General features: G+C 45.6%; 1 protein-coding gene across 1 annotated transcript; it reads left to right on the top strand.

Annotated features, from left to right (window-relative positions):
• The first annotated feature begins 215 nt into the window (after positions 1–215).
• tbl3 (transducin beta like 3) lies at positions 216–26144 on the top strand. The gene is made up of 19 exons (XM_065010477.1): positions 216–411; positions 522–573; positions 712–807; positions 1069–1116; positions 1687–1828; positions 4388–4472; positions 4937–5107; positions 6081–6156; positions 6272–6368; positions 6709–6932; positions 8152–8293; positions 10139–10197; positions 10655–10761; positions 10942–11077; positions 14744–14986; positions 16096–16166; positions 18711–18867; positions 21540–21598; positions 25534–26144. The coding sequence occupies exons 1-19, from the start codon at positions 380–382 to the stop codon at positions 25781–25783; spliced, it is 2247 nt and encodes a 748-aa protein (XP_064866549.1). The 5' UTR covers positions 216–379; the 3' UTR covers positions 25784–26144.
• The last annotated feature ends 1489 nt before the right edge of the window (positions 26145–27633 follow it).

The following is a 27633-nucleotide window of genomic DNA, read 5'->3' as shown; positions in this document are numbered from 1 at the left end:
TTTGTATTACATCAATGAAATTCACCCTATGTTTACATTTATATTCAGTATAAATGTATCTTTCTGTGTATGGTGCAGAAAACACATAGAATATAAAATGGTTTAACATGTATCGAGTTTTTTCCTCCGGGAACTTCTTACTGCAAATAAACCCAAAACGTTCGGCTGTGCATTCTAGCCAATCACCCTGTCGTGCGTTTTTTTCCACGCTCGCTGTCATATGACGTACAATGTGAGAGACCGAGAGCCACCTCTTGAACAACACATGTGGGGATTTTGTTGATCGAAGCTAATGAATTCTAACAACAAGTGATCTAAATCAGTTCAGCTGTCCTTAAACTGCAAATTGTGGGGGTTTACTCACGTCTTCCAAAGCAAGATGGCAAAAAGCAATCTCCAGTTCAAGACCAAGTAAGTCGAACGCACTTCACGTGGATAGCCAGCTAGCTAGATAGCTAACGCCGGGCAAATCTTAGCTATCTTCTTGCTAAATTACCGTTGTTTTTTTCTTCTTCATGTAGCTATGCTGTTTCCAGCACTATCGAACCATTCTACAAGGGAGGAAAAGTACAGGTAAGTTATTTATCACTGATAGTTACCTCCATCTGTAAAACTGTTAGCTAGCCAACTAACGTTACTGTAGCTATAATTAACTAGCTATACCGTTGACAGATATGTTATGGTATTTCAATATGTTTCCCTACGTTACAGATCAGTAAAGATGAGAATTTCATATTTTGTACGTGTGGCACACGTGTCAACGTCTTGCAAATCGTTACAGGGAAGATTGTTCACAGTATTGAACAGGTGAGACTGTCTCTCTCTCTCTCTCTCTCTCTCTCTCAATTCAATTCAAGGGCTTTATTGGCATGGTAAACATGTGTTAACTTTGCCAAAGCAAGTGAGGTAGATAATATATAAAGTGAAATAAACAATAAAAATTAACAGTAAACATTACACATACAGAAGTGTCAAAACAATCTCTCTCTCTACACTCGTGTGCAGCTAGTTTAGACATTAATTTAATGTCTGTACAGATTCTCATTTCCATCACTGTTGTAATTGCAGGATGATCAGGAGGACATTACATCATTCGCCCTCAGCCTTGATGATGAGGTAAAACATTTTACATATATGATGGGCTGTTCCAGACCTACGGCTGCATTTACACAGGCAGCCCAGTTCTGATCTTTTGCCCAATTGGTCGAAAAAGATCTGATCAGATTGGTCAAGAAACCAATTTACTCAAATTAAATTTCAGAATTGTGCTGCCCGTGAAAACACAGCCTTAGTGTCACACTCAGTACTTATTTTGACTACCTTAAGGCTGTCGCCTGATGCTGAGCGTGCTTCAGTTTGGCTGTCGCCTTTTTCATGAAAACAAGTTGTCACTCCTTGAATGACTAGACTTTCTTTGAAAAATCCCTACTCTCGACTGATCATCGACGAAGGGCTGAAGACTTCACCTCCGAACTTCAGCTTGCCTCCAGAAAAAATGTTGTGTGCCCGAACCACCCCAAAAAAGACTACCGAAGTGCAAAACGAACAAAAAAGTCACAAAAATGTTGTCATAAAATATGCACAAACTCTACCAAACTGTTTCAGCTGGGAAGCATGGGGACACCTTTATTCCCCTTTTCTCCCCCCTCACCCTTTCTCTCCATCCATTCCTCCTTCCCTCCCCAGATCCTGGTAACAGCCAGCAAGGCTCTGCTGCTGAAGCAATGGGACTGGAAGCAGGCCCAGTGCACACGCTCCTGGAGGGCCATCCACAATGTGCCCATTGCCAGCATGACCTTTGACCCCACCGCCACGCTCCTGGCCACAGGTGAGCGGATCGACCTCATAGGATAACTCCCCACACCCATCATACCCTAGCCTGGTCCCAGATCTGTCCCACACCCATCATAAACCCTAGCCTGGTCCCAGATCTGTCCCACACCCATGAAACCCTAGCCTGGTCTATGCAGATGATGTATATTGTTTTAATTTCAGAATAATCGTGCTGAAAGAAACCACTGATGCCAGTTGGCAAGAAAGCACTTACAGATCTGGTACTAGGCTATATCTAGTAACAGTGTTCATTTTGGCAATCTTTTAGAGTATTTTAGTCTTAGTCATTTTGACTAAAATATAATCGTCTTAGTTACATTTTACCATTTGAATAATGTTGTAGTCTAATTATTGTCAAAATAACTAAAACAGTGGGCCATTTTAGTCCACTAAATGCCCTTTCATTTTGCCTCAAACCTACAGTAAACATAAATCACTGACTTCCATGTTTACAAACATACAGGAAAATGTTGGTAGGACAAGGCTGTGTATGACGTCATTCTCTTCCCAACAGCAGAAAAATGACAAACATAAGTAGACAGTGCCTTCGGAAAGTATTCAGACCCCTTGACTTTTTACGATACAGCCTTATCCTAAAATTGATTAAATTGTTTTTATTCCTCAATCTACACACAATACCACATAATGACAAAGCAAAAACAGGTTTAGAAATTTTTGCAAATGTATTAAAAATACAAAACTGAACTATTCCATATTCATAAGTATTCAGACCCTTTACTCAGTATTTTGTTGAAGCACTTTTGGCAGCGATTACAGCGTCTGGTCTTCTTGGGTATGACGCTACAAGCGTTGCACACCAGTATTTGGGGAGTTTCTCCCATTGTTCTCTGCAGATCCTCTCAAGCTTGGTCAGGCTGGGTGGGGAGCTTTGCTGCACAGCTATTTTCAGGTCTCTTCAGAGATGTTAGATCGGTTTCAAGTCTGGGCTCTGGTTGGGCCACTCAAGGACATTCAGACATTGTGTTGTCTTGGCTGTGCACTAAGGGTCGTTGTCCTGTTGGAAGGTGAACCTTTGCCCCAGTCTGAGGTCCTGAGCACTCTGGAGCAGGTTTTCATCAAGGATCTCTCTGTACTTTGCTCCGTTCATCTTGCCCTCGATCCTGACTAGTCTCCCAGTCCCTGCCACTGAAAAACATCCCCACAGCATGATGCTGCCACCACCATGCTTCACCGTAGGGATGGTGCCAGGTTTCCTCCAGTGTTGACGCTTGGCATTCAGGCCAAAGAGTTGACCCTTGTTTCATCAGACCAGAGAATCTTGTTTCTCATGGTCAGAGTCCTTTAGGTGCCTTTTGGCAAACTCCAAGCGGGCTGTTGTGTGCCTTTTACTGAGGAGTGGCTTCTGTTTGGACATTACAATAATGGCCTGATTGATGGAGTGCTGCAGAGATGGTTGTCCTTCTGGAAGCTTCTCTCATCTCCACAGAGGAACTCTGGAGCTCTGTCAGAGTGATCACTGGGTTCTTGGTCACCTCCCTAACCAAGGTCCTTCTCCCCCGATTGCTCAGTTTAACTGGGCGGCCAGCTCTAGGAAGAGTCTTGGTGGTTTCAAACTTCTTCCATTTAAGAATGATTAAGGCCACTGTGTTATTGAGGACCTTCAATGCTGCAGAAATATTTTGGTACACTTCCCTAGATCTGTGCCTCGACACAATCCTGTCTTGGAGCTCTATGGACAATTCCTTCGACGTCAATGCCTTGGTTTTTGCTCTGACATGCACTGTCAACATGGGACCTTATATAGACAGGTGTGTGCCTTTCCAAATCATGTCCAATCAATTGAATTTACCACAGGTAGACTCCAAGTTGTAGAAACATCTCAAGGATGATCAATGGAAACAGGATGCACCGTCGTGCAATTTCGAGTCTCATTGCAAATGGTCTGAGTACTTACGTAAATATTAGCAAGCAGTTCTAAACCTTTTTTGCTTTGTCATTATAGGGTAATGTGTGTAGATTGTTGAGATGTTTTATTTTGTCATTTTTAGAATAAGACTAACGTAACATGTGGAAAAGGTCACTTGCCGAATGTGCTGTATAACAATTATTTGGTCATGTAAATTCCTAATTTAGCCTACAAAGCTATTGTTTTGTATGTCATGTGCAATCAGACACATAAGCGCAGAGAGCCAAAGCGTAGCAACATCTAGCTAAAATTGATTGAGAACTTTTCAGTGATAAGCACAATCTTTCCAAAGCTCTTGTCCAGTTCACTTAGTAGTCCAATCTTAGAGAATTTAGTCTTGTCTTGTTTTAGTCAACTGAGATGATAAATCATTTTCGTTGAGTTATATTTTTTTCTGGATCTATTTAGTCAGTTAGTCTCGCCAATTGCCACTGAAAAATAGGTGTTTGACGAATATTTTAGTCACTATTTTTGTTGACGAAATTAACACTGCCTAGTACCTACCTGTTATACCCAAAACAACATTGAGTGTGCTCAATTAAATGCTCCCACTTTAAATGGGTACTCTGAGATTTCACCTTGTACTTCCTGTCTGTAATATGAGTCTGTCATCTTGTTGGTGTGTAGGAGGCTGTGATGGCACCATAAAGCTGTGGGACGTGGTGAAGCAGTACTGTACGCACAACCTGAAGGGCTCCTCTGGGGTCGTACAGTAAGTTACTGACCACCTCTTTACTCTGAACTGCTGATCTAGGATCAGTTTAGCATTTCAGATCATGAATAAGATCACATGAATAGGGGGGGACCTGATCCTAGATCAGCACTCCTACTCTGAGATGCTTTATGAATACTTGCGCGGGTCAATTTATCTCATGGTTTATAATGAGATCTAGAAACAAACCCTTGTAGATGTAGGTGCCTTCGATAAGTTGATACATTGACAACAAGACATGACTTAAATCTAGTTGCTAGTTTGACGTATGGAAATTAATATTTGATATTATGATTCAGCATGTTCGAGGGGATCAGTTTAATCAAGGCAAGCCACATAATTGTTATTCTTAATTATATAATGAATAGTTATTATGGATGCAATGTGGTTTGTAGATCAGTGATTAAGCGCAGTCTGACTGCAATGGTCTCAAACACTCACGTTGTCCTCCTCTTGCCCTGCAGCCTGGTGGAGTTCCACCCAGACATAAGTCTACTGCAGCTCTTCTCCTCAGCGTCAGACTGTGGCATCAGGATGTGGGACCTGCGCTCCAGCCAGTGTCTGTGCGTGCTGCAGAGCCACTACAGCCCTGTCACCTCCCTGGCCTTCACTCCCGATGGAGCCTCCATGGTCAGGTACTGTAACAATCAGTCAACGGTTTCTTTTATGCATCTCTTTTTACATCAACAGTTGTTAGAAAGAGCTATACAGTAGAGCAGACCTAGATCTAAACCTATTACTGTAGGACAGCTGAGCTGACCGCTCCTACCACTCTCTGGCTGGGTTACCATTCACCTTTTTGTTGTTGACATTTAGAAAGTTTACATAGAAAATAGATGTGATGATTGCCTGCTAGGGTGCGTTTCCATTTAACTATCTTGTGTCGATTTAAAAACAACTGGACGTAATGAAGTCAAACCAAAAAAGTACCTTCGAAATTCATTTATTTAAAAAACACAGTTTCCATAATTTGTTTCAATAAAGAAAAATCTATCCCAGTCAAACTGATATTTTATTTGGTTCATCTTAAGAAAATGTCTCATATCTGCCCTTTCCATTATACATGTCACAATAATATATATTTTTTGCGACATTGCTATTGTTGAATAAACCTGGGTCAATGGAAACCTGCCTTCTGACACCTATCATACCCTAGCCTGGTCTCAGATCTGTTTGTGTTTTAATTTCTGAACAATTTTGCTGAAAGAAACCACTGATGCCATTTGGCAAAACGGCACTTACAGATCTGGTACCAGGCTATACCTAGTACCTACCTATCATAGCCAAAACAACACGGTGAGCTATTGGTGTAGTGTTGTCCGAGATATTCAATTAATGCGTCAATTTAGTGTTTGAAACTACTCTAGGCCAGTGGTTCCAAACCTTTTCCATTCCGGGGACCATCAAATCACCATCTAAGCTCTTGAGGACCACCATTTGTGGAGTCGCAGATTTTTATTTTTGAACATTTTATTTTGCGGCTCACCTGCAGTACAGGTTGCAGGTTGCACCTGCAGACCACAGGTTAAAAACCATAGCTTTAGACCTCATCACAGCTGATCAGTTCATTGCGAGCTATCTGAATGTTGGATGGTTGTTTGATTGCAGCTCGGGCAGGGATAAGATCTGCACAGTGTGGGATCTGAAGAGCAGGACTGCCAGGAGGACAGTGCCCGTCTATGAGGTAAACTCTCATACTCTACTTTCTTCCAGAGTTGTTTTAGAATTGTTTTTACAACTAAAAGTTGATTGGTGTATCATCAGCCTAATTGCATGAAATGCGTTGCTTCCCTCGCCAGGCTGTGGAGAGTGTTGTGCTGCTCCCTGAGGACAAAGATTTCTCTGAGATCGGGGTGAAAACTAAAGAGATCCACTTCATCACAGCAGGCAGCAAAGGTATATGCTTACAGGCCCGCTCCTGGGTGAAGTTGCACCTAGGTACAGATCTAGGATCAGCTTCCCTAACCTTAACCATTAGTGGGGGAAAATGCAAAGCTGACTCAGATCAGTGTCTTCTCTTACTCCACCAATCCCCAGGCTAGATGGTGGATGCATGTGGAGTAGTCGGCCCACTGTCCACCAATATAGCTAGATAATACTGAATAATAATATTAATACTGACTAGTGTATAGTTTTAGCAGCCAATCAGAGATGATCATCATTTTATGGTTAGCCAAAACAACACAGGGAGCAAGCCCAATCAAAGACCCTCACTAAAGGGATTCTCTCTCTCCAGGTGTGCTGAGGGTGTGGGATGCCAGCTCGGCCCGTTGTGTGTTCGCCCAGACGCTCCCCTCCACTCCCTCCGCGGGGGGCTCCGAAGAGGGGGGAGACGAGTATGGAGACCCCCGGAGCCTCACCTACTGCCTCCCCCTGCCCTCCTCCCTCAGGCTGGCCACGGTCACAGCAGAACATAACATACTGCTCTACCAGCTGCCCTCCTTTACCACACAGCAACAGGTGGGTCACTGATAGATAACAAGGTCTCTGCCAGCTGCCCTCCTTCACCACACAGCAACAGGAGGGTCACTGATAACAAGGTGTCTGCCAGCTGCCCTCCTTCACCACACAGCAACAGGAGGGTCACTGATAACAAGGTCTCTGCCAGCTGCCCTCCTTCACCACACAGCAACAGAAGGGTCACTGATAACAAGGTCTCTGCCAGCTGCCCTCCTTCACCACACAGCAACAGGAGGGTCACTGATAACAAGGTCTCTGCCAGCTGCCCTCCTTCACCACACAGCAACAGGAGGGTCACTGATAACAAGGTCTCTACCAGCTGCCCTCCTTCACCACACAGCAACAGGAGGGTCACTGATAACAAGGTCTCTGCCAGCTGCCCTCCTTCACCACACAGCAACAGGAGGGTCACTGATAACAAGGTGTCTGCCAGCTGCCCTCCTTCACCACACAGCAACAGGAGGGTCACTGATAACAAGGTCTCTGCCAGCTGCCCTCCTTCACCACACAGCAACAGAAGGGTCACTGATAACAAGGTCTCTGCCAGCTGCCCTCCTTCACCACACAGCAACAGGAGGGTCACTGATAACAAGGTCTCTGCCAGCTGCCCTCCTTCACCACACAGCAACAGGAGGGTCACTGATAACAAGGTCTCTACCAGCTGCCCTCCTTCACCACACAGCAACAGGAGGGTCACTGATAACAAGGTCTCTGCCAGCTGCCCTCCTTCACCACACAGCAACAGGAGGGTCACTGATAACAAGGTCTCTGCCAGCTGCCCTCCTTCACCACACAGCAACAGGAGGGTCACTGATAACAAGGTCTCTACCAGCTGCCCTCCTTCACCACACAGCAACAGGAGGGTCACTGATAACAAGGTATCTGCCAGCTGCCCTCCTTCACCACACAGCAACAGGAGGTTCACTGATAACAAGGTCTCTGCCAGCTGCCCTCCTTCACCACACAGCAACAGGAGGGTCACTGATAACAAGCTGCCCTCCTTCACCACACAGCAACAGGAGGGTCACTGATAACAAGGTCTCTACCAGCTGCCCTCCTTCACCACACAGCAACAGGAGGGGTGGGGGGGGGAAGGGACGTTAGGATTGTTCTTATTATTCAGATGGTTTCACTGTTTATTACCAATCGTTTATTTTGATCAAGAGCCTTGATTTTGTGTTGCTGGTGTTATTCTCTAATGTTCTCTCTCCACCTCCAGTTTGTTGGCTTCAACGATGAGGTCCTGGATGTGAAGTTTCTGGGCAAGGGTGACACTCACATTGTCGTGGCGACCAACAGCTCCCAGCTCAAGGTGTTTGACCTGGCCACCAGCAGCTGTAAGATCCTCTACGGACACACAGGTGAGTCCTCTGACCAACAGAGGGCAGCACCTCTCTGCTTGTCTGTATGGGGTGGTCACCAGGTAGGAAGATGGAATGGAAACCTAATTCACATTTTTAAAAGGTTAGAAACTGAGAATAGACGTTCTCAGAATAAGTGTCTGGTTCTTTTCTTTTGAATCTGACAGCTCCCTTTAGCCCAGTTGTAACATTAATGCCAACAACATATAGTTAATATTTCACTCAAATGATCTAGTACATCACTGAATAGAAGTTCTGAAGATTGACCAGCAGGAGGCAGAGTTGCTGTGTGAAACACTGATCCCCAAACGGCACCTTGCAATGCAGCTGTAGAATATCTCCACCCTGCAGTGGGTCTGTAGAATATCTCCACCCTGCAGCGGGTCTGTAGAATATCTACACCCTGCAGCGGGTCTGTAGAATATCTACACCCTGCAGTGGGTCTGTAGAATATCTCCACCCTGCAGCGGGTCTGTAGAATATCTACACCCTGCAGTGGGTCTGTAGAATATCTCCACCCTGCAGCGGGTCTGTAGAATATCTCCACCCTGCAGTGGGTCTGTAGAATATCTACACCCTGCAGCGGGTCTGTAGAATATCTCCACCCTGCAGTGGGTCTGTAGAATATCTCCACCCTGCAGCGGGTCTGTAGAATATCTACACCCTGCAGTGGGTCTGTAGAATATCTACACCCTGCAGTGGGTCTGTAGAATATCTCCACCCTGCAGTGGGTCTGTAGAATATCTCCACCCTGCAGCCGGTCTGTAGAATATCTACACCCTGCAGTGGGTCTGTAGAATATCTCCACCCTGCAGCGGGTCTGTAGAATATCTACACCCTGCAGCCGGTCTGTAGAATATCTACACCCTGCAGCGGGTCTGTAGAATATCTACACCCTGCAGCGGGTCTGTAGAATATCTCCACCCTGCAGTGGGTCTGTAGAATATCTCCACCCTGCAGTGGGTCTGTAGAATATCTACACCCTGCAGCCGGTCTGTAGAATATCTACACCCTGCAGCCGGTCTGTAGAATATCTACACCCTGCAGCCGGTCTGTAGAACATCTACACCCTGCAGCCGGTCTGTAGAACATCTACACCCTGCAGCGGGTCTGTAGAATATCTACACCCTGCAGCGGGTCTGTAGAATATCTACACCCTGCAGCCGGTCTGTAGAATATCTACACCCTGCAGCCGGTCTGTAGAATATCTACACCCTGCCTGTAGAATATCTACACCCGGTCTGTAGAATATCTACACCCTGCCTGTAGAATATCTACACCCTGTCTGTAGAATATCTACACCCTGCCTGTAGAATATCTACACCCTGCCTGTAGAATATCTACACCCGGTCTGTAGAATATCTACACCCGGTCTGTAGAATATCTACACCCTGCAGCGGGTCTGTAGAATATCTACACCATGCAGCCGGTCTGTAGAATATCTACACCCTGCCTGTAGAATATCTACACCCTGCCTGTAGAATATCTACACCCTGCCTGTAGAATATCTACACCCTGCCTGTAGAATATCTACACCATGCAGCGGGTCTGTAGAATATCTCCACCCTGCAGCCGGTCTGTAGAATATACAGTATGTGAACCATGGAAGTCTTTCTAAACCATGGCGATTGGAGGGATTCTAATTCAATTGTAGCTGTGAAGGTATTTACAAGATGCTTAAGAAACCTGATAAACTGAGCAGTCAGACAGAGTTTCTGCCATTCAGGATTAGAGACCGTGATAGCTTGGTAACTGGTCGGTCTGGTTTGACTGACGTTGAGAGTTGCTCTTTTATCACCTGGCTCGACCTTTCAGAAGGGTTGACCTTTCCTTTCTCCTCCACAGATACCGTCCTGTCACTCGACGTGTTCAAGAAAGGGTCCCTGTTTGTGAGCTGTGCAAAGGTGAGGCTACAGCTTGACGGTTTCCTTGTTTCATCAGGAATGTTCACCATTCCTCATTTACGAATGGAATCCTCACGTACACAGTAGGATGAAATCCACACGTACACAAACACCTTCATGCATACCTACACACACACACTCTACTAACCAGTATCATCTAATCAATACTATTGAACCCTAGCCTGGTCCCAGATCTGTTTGTGCCGTTTTGCCAACTCCAATGGTCATAGTTATGCCAAATGTGACAATGACCTCTGTGCAGATGATGTATGATGTTTTAATTTCTGTATAATAGTGATGGAATCAAACCACTGATGCCAGTTGGCAAAACAGCACAAACACACACGTAATACACACACTTCTCTAACCAGAGTCCCCTCTCTCTCTGTACAGGATAAGTCCGTGTCCTCTCCCTCTCTCTCACATATAATATATTTTGTACTTTCTTTCCCCCCAGGATAAGTCAGTGCGTGTGTGGAGACAGGATCCAGACAGTGGTCAGGTGTGTTGTGTGGCCCAGGGCTGCAGCCATGCGAACGCTGTGGGCTCCATCACCTGCTCCAGGTAAACCACTACACACCAGGGTCTCCTCAGTTCTGACCCTGGAGGCCCACAGTGGATGCACGTTTCTCCTGTATTGGGAATGCCAATATCCAATGTGTTAATCATCCATACACTCTTGCTTGTGCACGTTCTGATCCTTCTTTCTTATCCTACATCGGTCTTTCTCTCTCTTCCTTTCAGGATGAAGGAGTCGTTTGTGGTGTCTGGTAGTCAGGACTGCACCATCAAGGTGTGGGATCTCCCAGAGACCATGGGGGAAACAGACGGAGACATGTTCCAGCTGACTGCCCGGGTCACAGAGAAGGCACACGACAAAGTATGACACGCGAATACACATACATTCAAGCTTTATACATACAGTTGAAGTCGGAAGTTTACATACACCTTCGCCTAATACATTTAAACTCAGTTTTTCACAATTCCTGACATTCATACCTAGTAAAAATTCCCTCTCTTAGGTCAGATAGGATCACCACTTTATTTTAAGAATGTGAAATGTCAGAATAATAGTAGAGGTATTTATTTCAGCTTTTATTTCTTTCATCACATTCCCAGTGGGTCAGAAGTTTACATGCTACCAAATACTAATAGAGTGTATTGCCTTTAAATTGTTTAACTTGGGTCAAATGTTTTGGGTAGCCTTTCACAAGCTTCCCACAATAAGTTGGGTGAATGTTGGCCCATTCCTCCTGACAGAGCTGCTGTAACTGAGTCAGGTTTGTAGGCCTCCTTGCTCGCACATACTTTTTCAGTTCTGCCCACAAATGTTCTATAGTATTGAGGTCAGGGCTTTGTGATGGCCACTCCAATACTTTGACTTTGTTGTCTTTTAAGCGATTTTGCCATAACTTTGAAGTATGCTCGGGGTCATTTGCCAATTGGAAGACCCATTTGCGACCAAGCAAATGTTGCTTCAATATATCCACATCATTTCCCTCCCTCATGATGCCATCTATTTTGTGAAGTGCACCAGTCCCTCCTGCAACAAAGCACCCCCACAACATGATGCTGCCACCCCCGTGCTTCACGGTTGGGATGGTGTTCTTCGGCTTGCAAGCATCCCCCATTTTCCTCCAAACATAACAATGGTCATTATGGCTAAACAGTTCTATTTTTGTTTCATCAGACCAGGGAACATTTCTCCAAAAAGTATGATGTTTGTCCCATGTGCAGTTGCAAACCGTAGTCTGGCTTTTTTATGGTGGTTTTGGAGCAGTGGCTTCTTCCTTGCTGAGTTGCCTTTCAGGTTATGTCGATATAGGACTCATTTGACTGTGGAGATAGATACTTTTGTACCTGTTTCCTTCCTTCCTTCACAAGCTCCTTTGCTGTTGTTCTGGGATTGTTTGCACTTTTCGCACCAAAGAACATTCATCTCTAGGAGACAGAAAGCGTCTCATTCCTGAGCGGTATGATGGCTGCGTGGTCCCATGGTGTTTATACTTGCGTCCTATTGTTTGTACAGATGAACGTGGTACCTTCAGGCTTTTGGAAATTGCTCCCAAGGATGAACCAGACTTGTGGAGGTCTACAATTATTGTCTGAGGTCTTGGCTGATTTCCTTTTGATTTTCTCATGATGTCAAGCAAAGAGGCACTGAGTTTGAAGATAGGCCTTAAAATACATCCACAGGTACACCTCCAATTGACTCAAATTATGTCAATTAGCCTATCAGAAGCTTCTAAAGCCATGACATAATTTTCTGGAATTGTCTTAAGCTGTTTAAAGACACAGTCAACGTAGTGTATGTAAACTTCTGATCCACTGGAATTGGGATACAGTGAAATAATCTGTCTAAAAAATTGTTGGAAAAATTACTTGTGTCATGCACAAAGTAGATGTCCTAACCGACTTGCCAAAACTATAGTTTGATGACAAGAAATTTGTGGAGTAGTTGAAAAACAAGTTTTAATGACTCCAACCTAAGTATATGTAAACTTCCGACTTCAACTGTACACACATGCACACATACATACATACATACATACACACATACATACATACATACATACATACATACATGCACACATACATACATACATACATGCATTCAAGCATGTACACAAAGAAATATACCTGTACAGACAAATACCCACCCACACAAGGACACAGAAGCCTGTACACACACTAACACGTGTCTAGAAGCACGTCCACAGGTGCACCATACTGGTCCGTAAACAGACAGATACGCTGTAGTGATAAGACTGTTTGTCTGGTGACTCAGGTGCTTGATTTGTTCACTGTGATGGGAATATATATAAGGCTTTCCTCATAAGGAAGTCAAAGTCCCCTGTTGTGGGCTCCTTTGTCTGTATGAACTATTGTTGTCATACAAATGCACTCACAACACAGATGGTTTGAGGTTTCTATGTATAACGTGGGTGCCTGTTCTGTGAAATGTATACTTGAGAAGGAAGTAAGGACTATGTTTGGTGGGTCTTGTTCCTCCCTGTCTCTCACCCTCCTATTCCCCATCCTCTCCCCCTGCCCACCCTCTTCCTCTCCAACCCCTCTCTACTTCTTTTAACCCCACTTTCTATTCCCCATCCTCTCCCCCTGCCCACCCTCTTCCTCTCCAACCCCTCTCTACTTCTTTTAACCCCACTTTCTATTCCCCATCCTCTCCCCCTGCCCACCTCTTCCTCTCCAACCCCTCTCTACTTCTTTTAACCCCACTTTCTATTCCCCATCCTCTCCCCCTGCCCACCCTCTTCCTCTCCAACCCCTCTCTACTTCTTTTAACCCCACTTTCTATTCCCCATCCTCTCCCCCTGCCCACCTCTTCCTCTCCAACCCCTCTCTACTTCTTTTCCTCCCGCTCTACTTCTTTTAACCCCACTTTCTATTCCCCATCCTCTCCCCCTGCCCACCTCTTCCTCTCCAACCCCTCACTACTTCTTTTAACCCCACTTTCTATTCCCCATCCTCTCCCCCTGCCCACCTCTTCCTCTCCAACCCCTCTCTACTTCTTTTAACCCCACTTTCTATTCCCCATCCTCTCCCCCTGCCCACCCTTCCTTCTATTCCCCATCCTCTCCCCCTGCCCACCTCTTCCTCTCCAACCCCTCTCTACTTCTTTTAACCCCACTTTCTATTCCCCATCCTCTCCCCCTGCCCACCCTCTTCCTCTCCAACCCCTCTCTACTTCTTTTAACCCCACCCTCTGGTCTCCAACCCCTCTCTACTTCTTTTAACTCCCTTTTTTAACCCCACTTTCTATTCCCCATCCTCTCCCCCTGCCCACCTCTTCCTCTCCAACCCCTCACTACTTCTTTTAACCCCACTTTCTATTCCCCATCCTCTCCCCCTGCCCACCTCTTCCTCTCCAACCCCTCACTACTTCTTTTAACCCCACTTTCTATTCCCCATCCTCTCCCCCTCTTCCTCTCCAATTGCACCCTCTTCCTCTCCAACCCCTCTCTACTTCTTTTTAACCCCACTTTCTATTCCCCATCCTCTCCCCCTGCCCACCCTCTTCCTCTCCAACCCCTCACTACTTCTTTTAACCCCACTTTCTATTCCCCATCCTCTCCCCCTGCCCACCTCTTCCTCTCCAACCCCTCTCTACTTCTTTTAACCCCACTTTCTATTCCCCATCCTCTCCCCCTGCCCACCTCTTCCTCTCCAACCCCTCTCTACTTCTTTTAACCCCACTTTCTATTCCCCATCCTCTCCCCCTGCCCACCTCTTCCTCTCCAACCCCTCTCCTTCTTTTAACCCCACTTTCTATTCCCCATCCTCTCCCCCTGCCCACCTCTTCCTCTCCAACCCCTCACTACTTCTTTTAACCCCACTTTCTATTCCCCATCCTCTCCCCCTGCCCACCTCTTCCTCTCCAACCCCTCTCTACTTCTTTTAACCCCACTTTCTATTTCTCATCTGTCACTTTGTAATTTCCCCTTTGTTTTCATCCCTGCTCTGTCACACTGACCCCATAACCTTCCATCTCTCTCTCATTCTGTCTCTCCCCCTCCCGCCCCAGGATGTGAACAGCGTGGCAGTGTCCCCCAACGACAAGCTCTTGGTGTCTGGTTCCCAGGACCGCCTGGCCAAGCTCTGGTCCCTGGGGGCCCCCGGGGCTGACCTGGCCCTTCTGGGGGTGTTCCGGGGCCACCGCCGGGGGGTCTGGTGTGTTCAGTTCTCTCCCATGGACCAGGTGCTGGCATCCTCCTCAGCCGACGGCTCTGTCAAGCTCTGGAGCCTCCAGGACTTCAGCTGCCTCAAGGTGGGTGAGGGGTGGTGAGGGTGGAGGTAGCGGTTTGCGTGTATGATTGCTGGTTTGCGTGTATGATTGCTAGTTTGCGTGTATGATTGCTAGTTTGCGTGTATGATTGCTAGTTTGCGTGTATGATTGCTAGTTTGCGTGTGTGTGTTTTTGTGACACGTTTGTAATTCTTTTATTTGTAAGAATTGACATGTTTTACGTTGCTCATCAATTGCTCATTTCCCTCGTACAGTAGGTATGAGATCATTATCCCCATTTTAGTTCCTCCATTACCTTGGCACTCCCGAACACTCGTCAAACCATTTAAAACCAAATTAAATGTGTATTGAATGTTAGTTGTGAGTGATCGTGACAATTGTTAGTCGATGACGTTATCACCACATAGTAGCTTTATGCACTAATATAATGGCTCATGGAGGGAGGTTGTGTTCAACTTGTGGCATCCTCCCACGATATCCTTTCTGCCCTTTGTGGGTGACACATTCTTTGAACAGTCATGGTCTCCTGTATGGAACTGTTCTGGAACACAGGAACAACAGAACCTGATGAAATGACGTGCCTTGGTTTGTTATGTACAGTATCCTCAAATGTTATCTAAAACAACCGCTAGTCTTTTTAATGAACTTCTCACCTGAAATCCAATATAGCCTTTTGCTCTGTCACAAATGAATGGCCTCAAAGTTCACAGGTTGACGTTTATTGTCATCAGTCTTGTCCTGGAGGCAGAACAGAGCGATTTCCGCTAGATGGGCCAGCGGCAAAAGTAAAAATGGGCTATGTTGTAAAAAGGTTAGGTTTAAAATCTGATTTGTCTGTGTCGGTGCCAGCTAGTGACTACCCCGCAGAGCTGCCCAGTACATGAGTCATCACAATAAATGCCAACCTGCTCAAAGTGCACGTGTGGCGTGGGCCCGTATTCATGGTGCTGATCTTGGATCAGGTTTGCCTTTTAGATCGTAATGAATAAGATATGGACAGTGAGGACCTGATCTCAGATCAGCACTCCTACTCACTGACACATTTTGAATACGTGCCCTGGTGGAAGCAATTGAAGTTATATCTGGGCATTCTCTGACGGTGAAACTGGAGTGACATGTTGTGTCTTGTAGACGTTTGAAGGCCACGATGCCTCTGTGCTGAAGCTCATCTTTGTGAGCAGAGGGACTCAGCTACTCACAAGGTACGACACACATTATTTTGTGTTTTTTATCCTTCCATAATTCTCATGGTAGCATGCCAATATCAGATCCCAAGTGTTGGTTATACTGTTTTATCCCTTAAACCACATCTCTCTTCCCTCCTCTCTGTCTCTCTCTTCTCTCCTCTGTCTCTCTCTCTTCCCTCCTCTGTCTCTCTCTCTTCCCTCCTCTGTCTCTCTCTCTCTTCCCTCCTCTGTCTCTCTCTCTCTTCCCTCCTCTCTGTCTCTCTCTCTCTTCCCTCCTCTGTCTCTCTCTCTTCCCTCCTCTGTCTCTCTCTCTCTTCCCTCCTCTCTGTCTCTCTCTCTTCCCTCCTCTCTGTCTCTCTCTCTCTCTTCCTCCTCTCTGTCTCTCTCTCTCTTCCCTCCTCTCTGTCTCTCTCTCTCTTCCCTCCTCTCTGTCTCTCTCTCTCTTCCCTCCTCTCTGTCTCTCTCTCTCTTCCCTCCTCTGTCTCTCTCTCTCTCTTCCCTCCTCTCTGTCTCTCTCTCTCTCTCCCTCTGTCTCTCTGTCTCTCTTCCCTCTCTCTGTCTCTCCTCTCTCTCCCTCTGTCTGTCTCTCTCTCTCTTTCCCTCCTCTCTGTCTCTCTCTCTGTCTCTCCCCTCTCTGTCTCTCTCTCTCTTCCCTCCTCTCTGTCTCTCTCTCTCTCTTCCCTCCTCTGTCTCTCTCTCTCTCTTCCCTCCTCTGTCTCTCTCTCTCTCTTCCCTCCTCTGTCTCTCTCTCTCTCTTCCCTCCTCTGTCTCTCTCTCTCTCTTCCCTCCTCTCTCTCTCTCTCTCTCTTCCCTCCTCTCTGTCTCTCTCTCTCTTCCCTCCTCTCTGTCTCTCTCTCTCTTCCCCTCTCTGTCTTCTCTCTCTCTCCCTCCTCTCTGTCTCTCTCTCCCTCTCTCTCTTCCTCTTCTCCTCTCTCTCTCTCTCTCTCCCTCCTCTCTGTCTCTCTCTCTCTTCCCTCCTCTCTCTCTCTCTCTCCTCCTCTCTCTCTCTCTCTCTCTTCCCTCCTCTCTCTCTCTCTCTCTCTTCCCTCCTCTCTGTCTCTCTCTCTCTTCCCTCCTCTCTGTCTCTCTCTCTCTTCCCCTCTCTCTCTGTCTCTCTCTCTTCCCTCCTCTCTGTCTCTCTCTCTCTTCCCTCCTCTCTGTCTCTCTCTCTCTCCTTCCTCCTCTCTGTCTCTCTCTCTCTCCTTCTGTCTCTCTCTCTTCTCCTCTCTGTCTCTCTCTCTCTTCCCTCCTCTCTGTCTCTCTCTCTCTTCCTCCTCTCTGTCTCTCTCTCTCTTCCCTCCTCTCTGTCTTCTCTCTCTTCCCTCCTCTCTCTCTCTCTCTTCTTCCCTCCTCTCTGTCTCTCTCTCTTCCCTCCCCTCCTCTGTCTCTCTCTCTCTTCCCTCCTCTCTGTCTCTCTCTCTCTCCTCCTCTCCTCTCTGTCTCTCTCTCTCTCTCCTCCCTCTGTCTCTGTCTCTCTCTCTCTTCCCTCCTCTCTGTCTCTCTCTCTTCCCTCCTCTCTGTCTCTCTCTCTCTTCCCTCCTCTCTGTCTCTCTCTCTCTTCCCTCCTCTCTGTCTCTCTCTCTCTCTTCCCTCCTCTCTGTCTCTCTCTCTCTCCTTCCCTCCTCTCTGTCTCTCTCTCTCTTCCTCCTCTCTGTCTCTCTCTCTCTTCCCTCCTCTCTGTCTCTCTCTCTCTCTCTCCTCTCCTCTCTCTCTCTTCCCTCCTCTCTGTCTCTCTCTTCCCTCCTCTCTGTCTCTCTCTCTCTCTTCCCTCCTCTCTGTCTCTCTCTCTCTTCCCTCCTCTCTGTCTCTCTCTCTCTTCCCTCCTCTCTGTCTCTCTCTCTCTTCCCTCCCTCTCTGTCTCTCTCTCTCTTCCCCCCTCTGTGTCTCTCTCTCTCTTCCCCCTCTCTGTCTCTCTCTCTCTCCCTCCCTCTGTCTCCTCCTCTCTCTGTCTCTCTCTCTCTTCCCTCCTCTCTGTCTCTCTCTTTCCCTCCTCTGTCTGTCTCTCTCTCTCTTCCCTCCTCTCTGTCTTTCTCTCTCTTCCCTCTCTCTCTCTTTCTCTCTCTTCCCTCCTCTCTCTCTCTCTCTCCCTCCTCTCTGTCTTTCTCCTCTCTTCCTCTCCTCTCTCTCTCTCTCTCTTCCTCCTCTCTGTCTCTCTCTCTCTTCCCTCCTCTCTCTCTCTCTCTCTCTCCTCCCTCTCTCTCTCTCTCTCTCTCTCCCTCCTCTCTGTCTCTCTCTCTCTTCCCTCCTCTCTGTCTCTCTCTCTCTCTCTTCCCTCCTCTCTGTCTCTCTCTCTCTCTTCCCTCCTCTCTGTCTCTCTCTCTCTCTTCCCTCCTCTCTGTCTCTCTCTCTCTCTCTCTCTCTCTCTCTTCCCTCTTCTCTGTCTCTCTCTCTCTCTCCCTCTTCCCTCTGTCTCTCTCTCTCTCCTCTCTCTCTCTCTGTCTCTCTCTCTCTCTCTCTCTCTCCTCTCTCTCTCTTCCCTCTCTCTGTCTCTCTCTCTCTCTTCCCTCCTCTCTGTCTCTCTCTCTCTCTCTCCCTCTTCCCTCCTCTCTGTCTCTCCAGTGGGTCAGATGGGCTGGTCAAGCTGTGGACCATCAAGACCAACGAGTGTGTAAAGACGCTGGATGCCCACCAGGACAAGGTGTGGGGTCTCCACGCCACCAGGAAGGACGACCGCGTTGTCACCGCCTCGGCCGACTCCAACATCACTGTGTGGACGGTCAGTACTGGCCCTTGAGTTTGAATAATTAGAAATGCATGTAAAGCTCGTCCAGTTGGAAACCACGTTATGACCTGGTTAATATAGTACATATACTGTAAGTCAATTAATCCACCAACCAGTCAGTCAGTCAGTCAAATCTATTTCAAAAGCCCTTTTTTCATCAGCAGTTGTCACAAAGTGCTTCAAAGTCTCCCACCAACACCTTAGAATGACACTTATCTGCCTGGGGTAGATCCATGAGGGACAAGGCCTTAGAATGAGACGTATCTGCCTGGGGTAGATCCATGAGGGATGAGGCCTTAGAATGAGACGTATCTGCCTATACCGACACCATAGAAATAGAATTACTAGAAATGCTATTAGTCAGACTCTAACCTGTAAATTAGTAGATAACCAGCTGTATTGCCCCTATAAAAACCTGTGATAGGAGCATTGCCAGCTCCATTTCCTGTGTCCTGGCTGAGTCCAACAAGGTTCACACAAGGTGCTTAAAGTACATGAATTTGGCACTCTGAAATTGAAGTACTGGAATACCTTGAAAATATGACGTGTTCTCAAGTTGGTACTGGAAGGAGAACAGAAAATGATGAAATATGAAAAATATTGGAAAAATGTATTGGTCTTGCAAATTAATTTCCAGGCAGACTACCGAGTTTTATTTCCATCCCCGTCTCGTGCTCTGATTGCCAGGTGAGCTCTCTCATTCCACCCACAATGGGCGGCAGGTAACCTAGTGGTTAGAGGGCCAGTAACCGAAAGGTTGCAAGATCGAATCCCCGAGCTGACAAGGTTCAACTCTGTTAGCCCCTGAACAAGGCAGTTAACCCACTGTTCCTAGGCCATCATTGAAAATAAGAATTTGTTCTTAACTGACTTGCCTAGGTAAATAAAGGTAAAATGAACACTGCCACTTAGCCAGGCAGGTACAGAGCTGACTGATTAGACGCCACCAAACGTCACATAGCTAAAATGCCGGGCAAATGTAGATTCAAACCTGCCTGGCAAGATATTGATTGGGTTTTGCCAGATCCAACCAGGGATGTAGTGGAGGGTAAACACTTTTTTTGTTGTGAAATAGCGTTTGATAACCTTTTTAAAAATGTAATTATCGGGAGAAAGACTGGAATCATGAATGATTCATTATGCTCGTTATGTTCGCCTGCTCCCCCAGATTTGCATTGTTAGCAGTGCATTCATTTACTACTCTGTCCAACGGGAAACACTACCCACGACATAGCATGGGCCGAGAGGTGAAATCAACTACCTCAGCCCAGACCTAGTGGCACGTAGCGGAGAGACTCTGCTGACAGTGGAAATTATTTTAACATCCCTCAACTCCTGCCGTGTCAACAGACACCTGCCAAACAACCCCTCCCTGCCTCTCAGAGAATGAGTGTACAACTGGTAAATAGTCGCTGATACTTCAGTCAGATGTCGGTAGCTAGCTGGCTAGAAGGATGAAGTTAGAAGCTAACGTTGAACAGAGCCTGACCCCCAGCAGGAGTAGTTGACTGAAATGAACCTAGCTATAATCAAAAGATTGGCTACTATAAGTTGTCATAACAAAATAAATGTTCTTTGTAGTGAGACGGTGGTGAGTCAGGCTGTAATGAAGGAGGAAAAGGAGAGGCACAGAGAGAGGAAGCATTGAAGCCAGCAGGGAGTGAAGTGGTTCCCCGAGAGAGTCTTTAATCTTATCAAACACTAACCATCACTTCAGTCTATGTCATGGAAAGAGCTCATACCATTGCATTACTTCCTGTTAACCTTAGTGAGTACCATGTCATTTCCAGGTATAACTCCCCTAGGCATTGGTGACAGGTTTCATGATGATGATTTGGAAGCATTGCCACCAGCTGACCTCATGGCTGTAGTTCTTCTACAGATATTGTACCTTAAGGAAAGGTCTTCATGTGGTCTATATAACACCTCCATCTGCCAGGATGCAGTGGTAAATAAAGGTCTTCATGTGGTCTATATAACACCTCCATCTGCCAGGATGCAGTGGTAAATAAAGGTCTTCATGTGGTCTATATAACACCTCCATCTGCCAGGATGCAGTGGTAAATAAAGGTCTTCATGCGGTCTATATAACACTTCCATCTGCCAGGATGCAGTGGTAAATAAAGGTCTTCATGTGGTCTATATAACACCTCCATCTGCCAGGATGCAGTGGTACATACTAGTCATGGAGATGGTCACCCATCCTTTTGTATGCTGCATACCTGCCTGTATTATGAAAGATGGGAATTCAGCCTGTTACATAAGTGTTCCTTGAAGCTAATGAAACCAGGCAACGCCTCGTGTGCCACTTCATGCCAAGAACCATTCAGAAATGACACCAGACTGGATTTTGAACTTGGCCGTGATGTCCATTGCGGCCAGCCTTCAGATCTTTATGAAAAGGATTCATGAAAGGTGTGAATACTGAGTTAATGTAAATTAGCTTAGTGAGTGTCTTGGTACTCTAACTATTCCAACTATTGTCACACCCATCCTAGATCTTCTAGTGATTCAGGTTAAGTTTTAAACTAGATGCTATATGTCTTTAAAACTGGGGGTATATTTGTAGGGCAAATCTAGAACTGTTACTTAGCCCGACAGTTATGTTGTTGTATCAATTGAATGAGTGAGATGATAAATGTATTGTGTGTGCCTTTCCCCTGTAGGACGTGACCGAGGTGGAGCAGGCAGAGGAGCAGGCGAAGCAGGAAGACCAGATACTCAAGTGAGTTCACCTTCGATACAGATATCAACTGGGCATTAAAACATCCTTCACCTTCGATACAGATATCAACTGGGCATTAAAACATCCTTCACCTTCGATACAGATATCAACTGGGCATTAAAACATCCTTCACCTTCGATACAGACATCAACTGGGCATTAAAACATCCTTCACCTTCGATACAGACATCAACTGGGCATTAAAACATCCTTCACCTTCGATACAGACATCAACTGGGCATTAAAACATCCTTCACCTTCAATACAGATATCAACTGCTCATTAAAACAGCCTTCAGTACAGATATCAACTGGGCATTAAAACATCCTTCACCTTCGATACAGATATCAACTGGGCATTAAAACATCCTTCACCTTCAATACAGATATCAACTGGGCATTAAAACAGCCTTCAGTACAGATATCAACTGGGCATTAAAACATCCTCCACCTTCGATACAGATATCAACTGGGCATTAAAACATCCTTCACCTTCAATACAGATATCAACTGGGCATTAAAACAGCCTTCACCTTCGATACAGATATCAACTGGGCATTAAAACATCCTTCACCTTCGATACAGATATCAACTGGGCATTAAAACATCCTTCACATCCTTCACCTTCAATACAGATATCTTCGATACAGATATCAACTGGGCATTAAAACATCCTTCACCTTCGATACAGATATCAACTGGGCATTAAAACATCCTTCACCTTCAATACAGATATCAACTGGGCATTAAAACATCCTTCACCTTCGATACAGATATCAACTGGGCATTAAAACATCCTTCACCTTCAATACAGATATCAACTGGGCATTAAAACAGCCTTCAGTACAGATATCAACTGGGCATTAAAACATCCTTCACCTTCGATACAGATATCAACTGGGCATTAAAACATCCTTCACCTTCAATACAGATATCAACTGGGCATTAAAATCATCCTTCAACATTCATCCTTCATACAGATATCAACTGGGCATTAAAACATCCTTCACCTTCGATACAGATATCAACTGGGGGCATTAAAACATCCTTCAACCATTCAATTCGGATATCAACTGGGCATTAAAACATCCTTTCACCTGGGCATTAAAACATCCTTCACCTTCAATATATCAACTGGGCATTAAAACATCCAGATTCACCTTAAAAGATCTTCACCTTCACAGATATCAACTGGGCATTAAAACATCCTTCAGTACAGATATCAACTGGGCATTAAAACATCCTTCACCTTCACCTTCGATACAGATATCAACTGGGCATTAAAACATCCTTCACCTTCGATACAGATATCAACTGGGCATTAAAACATCCTTCACCTTCAATACAGATATCAACTGGGCATTAAAACAGCCTTCAGTACAGATATCAACTGGGCATTAAAACATCCTTCACCTTCAATACAGATATCAACTGGGCATTAAAACATCCTTCACATTCGATACAGATATCAACTGGGCATTAAAACATCCTTCACCTTCGATACAGATATCAACTGGGCATTAAAACATCCTTCACCTTCAATACAGATATCAACTGGGCATTAAAACATCCTTCACCTTCGATACAGATATCAACTGGGCATTAAAACATCCTTCACCTTCAATACAGATATCAACTGGGCATTAAAACAGCCTTCAGTACAGATATCAACTGGGCATTAAAACATCCTTCACCTTCAATACAGATATCAACTGGGCATTAAAACATCCTTCACCTTCAATACAGATATCAACTGGGCATTAAAACATCCTTCACATTCGATACAGATATCAACTGGGCATTAAAACATCCTTCACCTTCAATACAGATATCAACTGGGCATTAAAACATCCTTCACCTTCGATACAGATATCAACTGGGCATTAAAACATCCTTCACCTTCAATACAGATATCAACTGGGCATTAAAACATCCTTCACCTTCGATACAGATATCAACTGGGCATTAAAACATCCTTCACCTTCAATACAGATATCAACTGGGCATTAAAACATCTTTCACCTTCAATATAGATATCAACTGGGCATTAAAACAGCCTTCAGTACAGATATCAACTGGGCATTAAAACATCCTTCACCTTCAATACAGATAGATATCAACTGGGCATTAAAACAGCCTTCAGTACAGATATCAACTGGGCATTAAAACATCCTTCACCTTCAATACAGATATCAACTGGGCATTAAAACATCCTTCACCTTCACAGATATCAACTGGGCATTAAAACATCCTTCACCTTCGATACATATCAAAAAAACATCCTTCACCTTCAATACAGATATCAACTGGGCATTAAAACATCCTTCACCTTCAATACAGATATCAACTGGGCATTAAAACATCCTTCACCTTCAATACAGATATCAACTGGGCATTAAAACATCCTTCACCTTCGATACAGATATCAACTGGGCATTAAAACATCCTTCACCTTCAATACAGATATCAACTGGGCATTAAAACATCCTTCACCTTCGATACAGATATCAACTGGGCATTAAAACATCCTTCACCTTCAATACAGATATCAACTGGGCATTAAAACAGCCTTCAGTACAGATATCAACTGGGCATTAAAACAGCCTTCAGTTCAGATATCAACTGGGCATTAAAACATCCTTCACCTTCGATACAGATATCAACTGGGCATTAAAACAGCCTTCAGTACAGATGGTTCAGTTGGTTGGAGCATTGTGCTGACAGACAAAGATTGAGGGTTTGATTTTTGCTTGGGACATACAGTGCATATAGGTTTTAAATGTAGGTGGTTAAGCAAATGCACTGAAATTCCAATTCTTCAATGCTTTTCAATGAGGACAATTTGGAACTGGAATTTGGTTTACTTTCAGTGGTCAGTTTAGGGTCAGTGGTTCATTTTAGTGTCAGCAGTTCACTTTAGGGTCAGTGGTTCATTTTAGTGTCCGCAGTTCACTTTAGGGTCAGTGGTTAAACTAGGGTCAGTGGTTCATTTTAGTGTCAGCAGTTCACTTTAGGGTCAGTGGTTAAACTAGGGTCATTGGTTTAGTTTAGGGTCGTGGTTGGTGGGGGGGTTAGTATTCTGAGTTTAACCACTATGACCCATTTTCTTTCTTCCAACAGCTGATAAATATCTACAGATCAAGAGTTTGTTAGACCAATGTTTGCCCACTGCCTAACCACACTAGAGGTCAGAAGTCCAGGTGGATAACATGTCCTATTTACATACTTCTAATCACACACACACACACACACACACACACACACACGGTGGTGGAGGTCCAGGCATAGAAATGTTGTCTTCCTTTGGTCCACCTGTTAGTGTTCCTTTTAAAAGTCACGACCTGTTGTCTGGAACCATATGTAAGGATAACCACGGGGATTGATGAGACTGTCCACCCACCACTGGTTTCTCATACACTACAGTGTACCTCTGTGCATGGACCACCCAGCTGAGCTAATGGCTGCAGAAATACTACCTCTGTCTTAAGGAAACAGCCTCTGGCTAAATAAAGAGTTGGCGTGTGACGATGAGCGTGTAATATATCTTGCTTCTGAACGTCGTCGCCGCCACTTCATCTGATTCCTTAACATTTAGGAGAAGACAGCAACTCCTATGGACTGACCTCTGTGCAGATGATGTATGATGTTTTAATTTCTGAATAATAGTGAAGGAATCAAACCACTGATGCCAGAGAGAGAAATAATATGACAATGACCATAGGAGTTGCATGCACGTGTTTGTGCGTCTTTTCTGGGTCATGTTTAATTGGGCACGTTAACGTTTTGAGACGTTTTGCAATGGGAAACAAAGATGTGCGTTTCTTACTGGACAGATCCAGGTGGTCCCTCACTGTCCCAGTCCTGTTTTGTGCGTAATGAACGCAGCCCCGTTTTTTTTCTACTTTCAGATGTAGTGGTGTGTTGTTGTGTTGTGCAGGAAACAGGAGCTGTCTAACCTGCTTCATGAGAAGAAGTACCTGAAGGCTCTGGGCCTGGCCATCTCCCTGGACCAGCCACACACTGTGCTCAAAGTCATTAAAGGTATAATTCTGTCCTCTCTCGCTTCTTCTATATCCTACTACACATCCACACACACACCGTGCTCCACGTCATCAAAGGTACATTTCTCTACCCTCTGTCTCTACTCTCTCACATGTTTTCTCCACACTGTACATACAGCATGTTGATCATCCAGATTCTTCCTCACATCTCCAGAAATAGCTGCTGGATTCCACATTGCTAATGTTGTCAAATTAAATCAAAATCAAATATATTTATATAGCCCTTCGTACATCAGCTGATATCTCAAAGTGCTGTACACAAACCCAGCCTAAAACCCCAAACAGCAAGCAATGCAGGTGTAGAAGCACGGTGGCTAGGAAAAACTCCCTAAAAAGGCCAAAACCTAGGAAGAAACCTAGAGAGGAACCAGGCTATGTGGGGTGGCCAGTCCTCTTCTGGCTGTGCCGGGTGGAGATTATAACAGAACATGGCCAAATGTTCATAAATGACCAGCATGGTTGAATAATAATAAGGCAGAACAGTTGAAACTGGGCAGCAGCACGGCCAGGTGGACTGGGGACAGCAAGGAGTCATCATGTCAGGTAGTCCTGGGGCATGGTCCTAGGGCTCAGGTCCTCCGAGAGAGAGAAAGAAAGAGAGAATTAGAGAAAGCACACTTAAATTCACACAGGACACCGAATAGGACAGGAGAAGTACTCCAGATATAACAAACTGACCCAGCCCCCCGACATATAAACTACTGCAGCATAAATACTGGAGGCTGAGACAGGAGGGGTCAGGAGACACTGTGGCCCCATCCGAGGACACCCCCGGACGGGGCCAAACAGGAAGGATATAACCCCACCCACTTTGCCAAAGCACAGCCCCCACACCACTAGAGGGATATCTTCAACCACCAACTTACCATCCTGAGACAAGGCTGAGTATAACCCACAAAGATCTCCGCCATGGCACAACCCAAGGGGGTTGTGTCACTCACCTTCCACCCTGTCACTACCTATTATCCTACTGTTTCCTCTGTAGTACTCCCTCAGTCCTCCAGGCACTAGTGTAGACTAGACCTGTGGGAACTCTACATAATGAGGACTACTTAGGGCAACATTACTCAGTAACCAGTTCACTCTCTAAACCTCTCTGTCATTAAGTTAATGGATGACGTGACCTGCATACAGACAGGTCCTCTGACAGTCTGACAGCAAGGCCTTCGAGGCAAATAGACTAAATGGAGCAAATCACTCTACCCACATTCCAGGCCTTTATGTTCCCTACATTGACCTTCTTCTGAGCCAAAACATAGATAGTTGTGCATAGGTACACTTTGGTGTTTGTTTATCGAAACAAAGAAGATTGGAACATACTTGTTTTAGACATTCCTTATATTGATCATGGATGAGAGAGACTGGGTGGTGTTCATTAGGGCAAAACGTTGCACAACAAGAATTATATTTCTTATTTTACAAGTTCCGATAGTACCAGCCCGTCTCGGACCGTTTACTTCCCTCTGGGACCGTTTACTTCCGTCTCGCACCATTTACTTCCGTCTCGGATCGTTTACTTCCGCCTCGGGCCGTTTACTTCCGTCTCAGACCGTTTACTTCCGTCTCAGACCGTTTACTTCCGTCTCGGATCGTTTACTTCCGCCTCGGGCCATTTACTTCCGTCTCGGACCGTTTACTTCCGTCTCGGACCGTTTACTTCCGCCGCTCGGGCCGTTTACTTCCGTCTCGGACCGTTTACTTCCGTCTCGGGCGTTTACTTCCGACCGTTTACTTCCGTCTCGGACCGTTTACTTCCGCCTCGGGCCGTTTACTTCCGTCTCGGAGCGCTTACTTCCGTCTCGGACCGTTTACTTCCGCCCGGACCGTTTACTTCCGTCTCGGGCGTTTACTTCCGTCTCGGGCCATTTACTTCCGTCTCGGAGCGTTTACTTCCGTCTCGGACCGTTTACTTCCGTCTCGGAGCGTTTACTTCCGGCTCGGAGCGTTTACTTCCGTCTGGGACTGTTTACTTCCGT

Source organism: Oncorhynchus nerka, linkage group LG26 (assembly GCF_034236695.1).
Source record: "Oncorhynchus nerka isolate Pitt River linkage group LG26, Oner_Uvic_2.0, whole genome shotgun sequence".
NCBI classification, from domain to species: domain Eukaryota; kingdom Metazoa; phylum Chordata; class Actinopteri; order Salmoniformes; family Salmonidae; genus Oncorhynchus; species Oncorhynchus nerka.
This window is presented reverse-complemented; position numbering and strand designations above follow the sequence as displayed.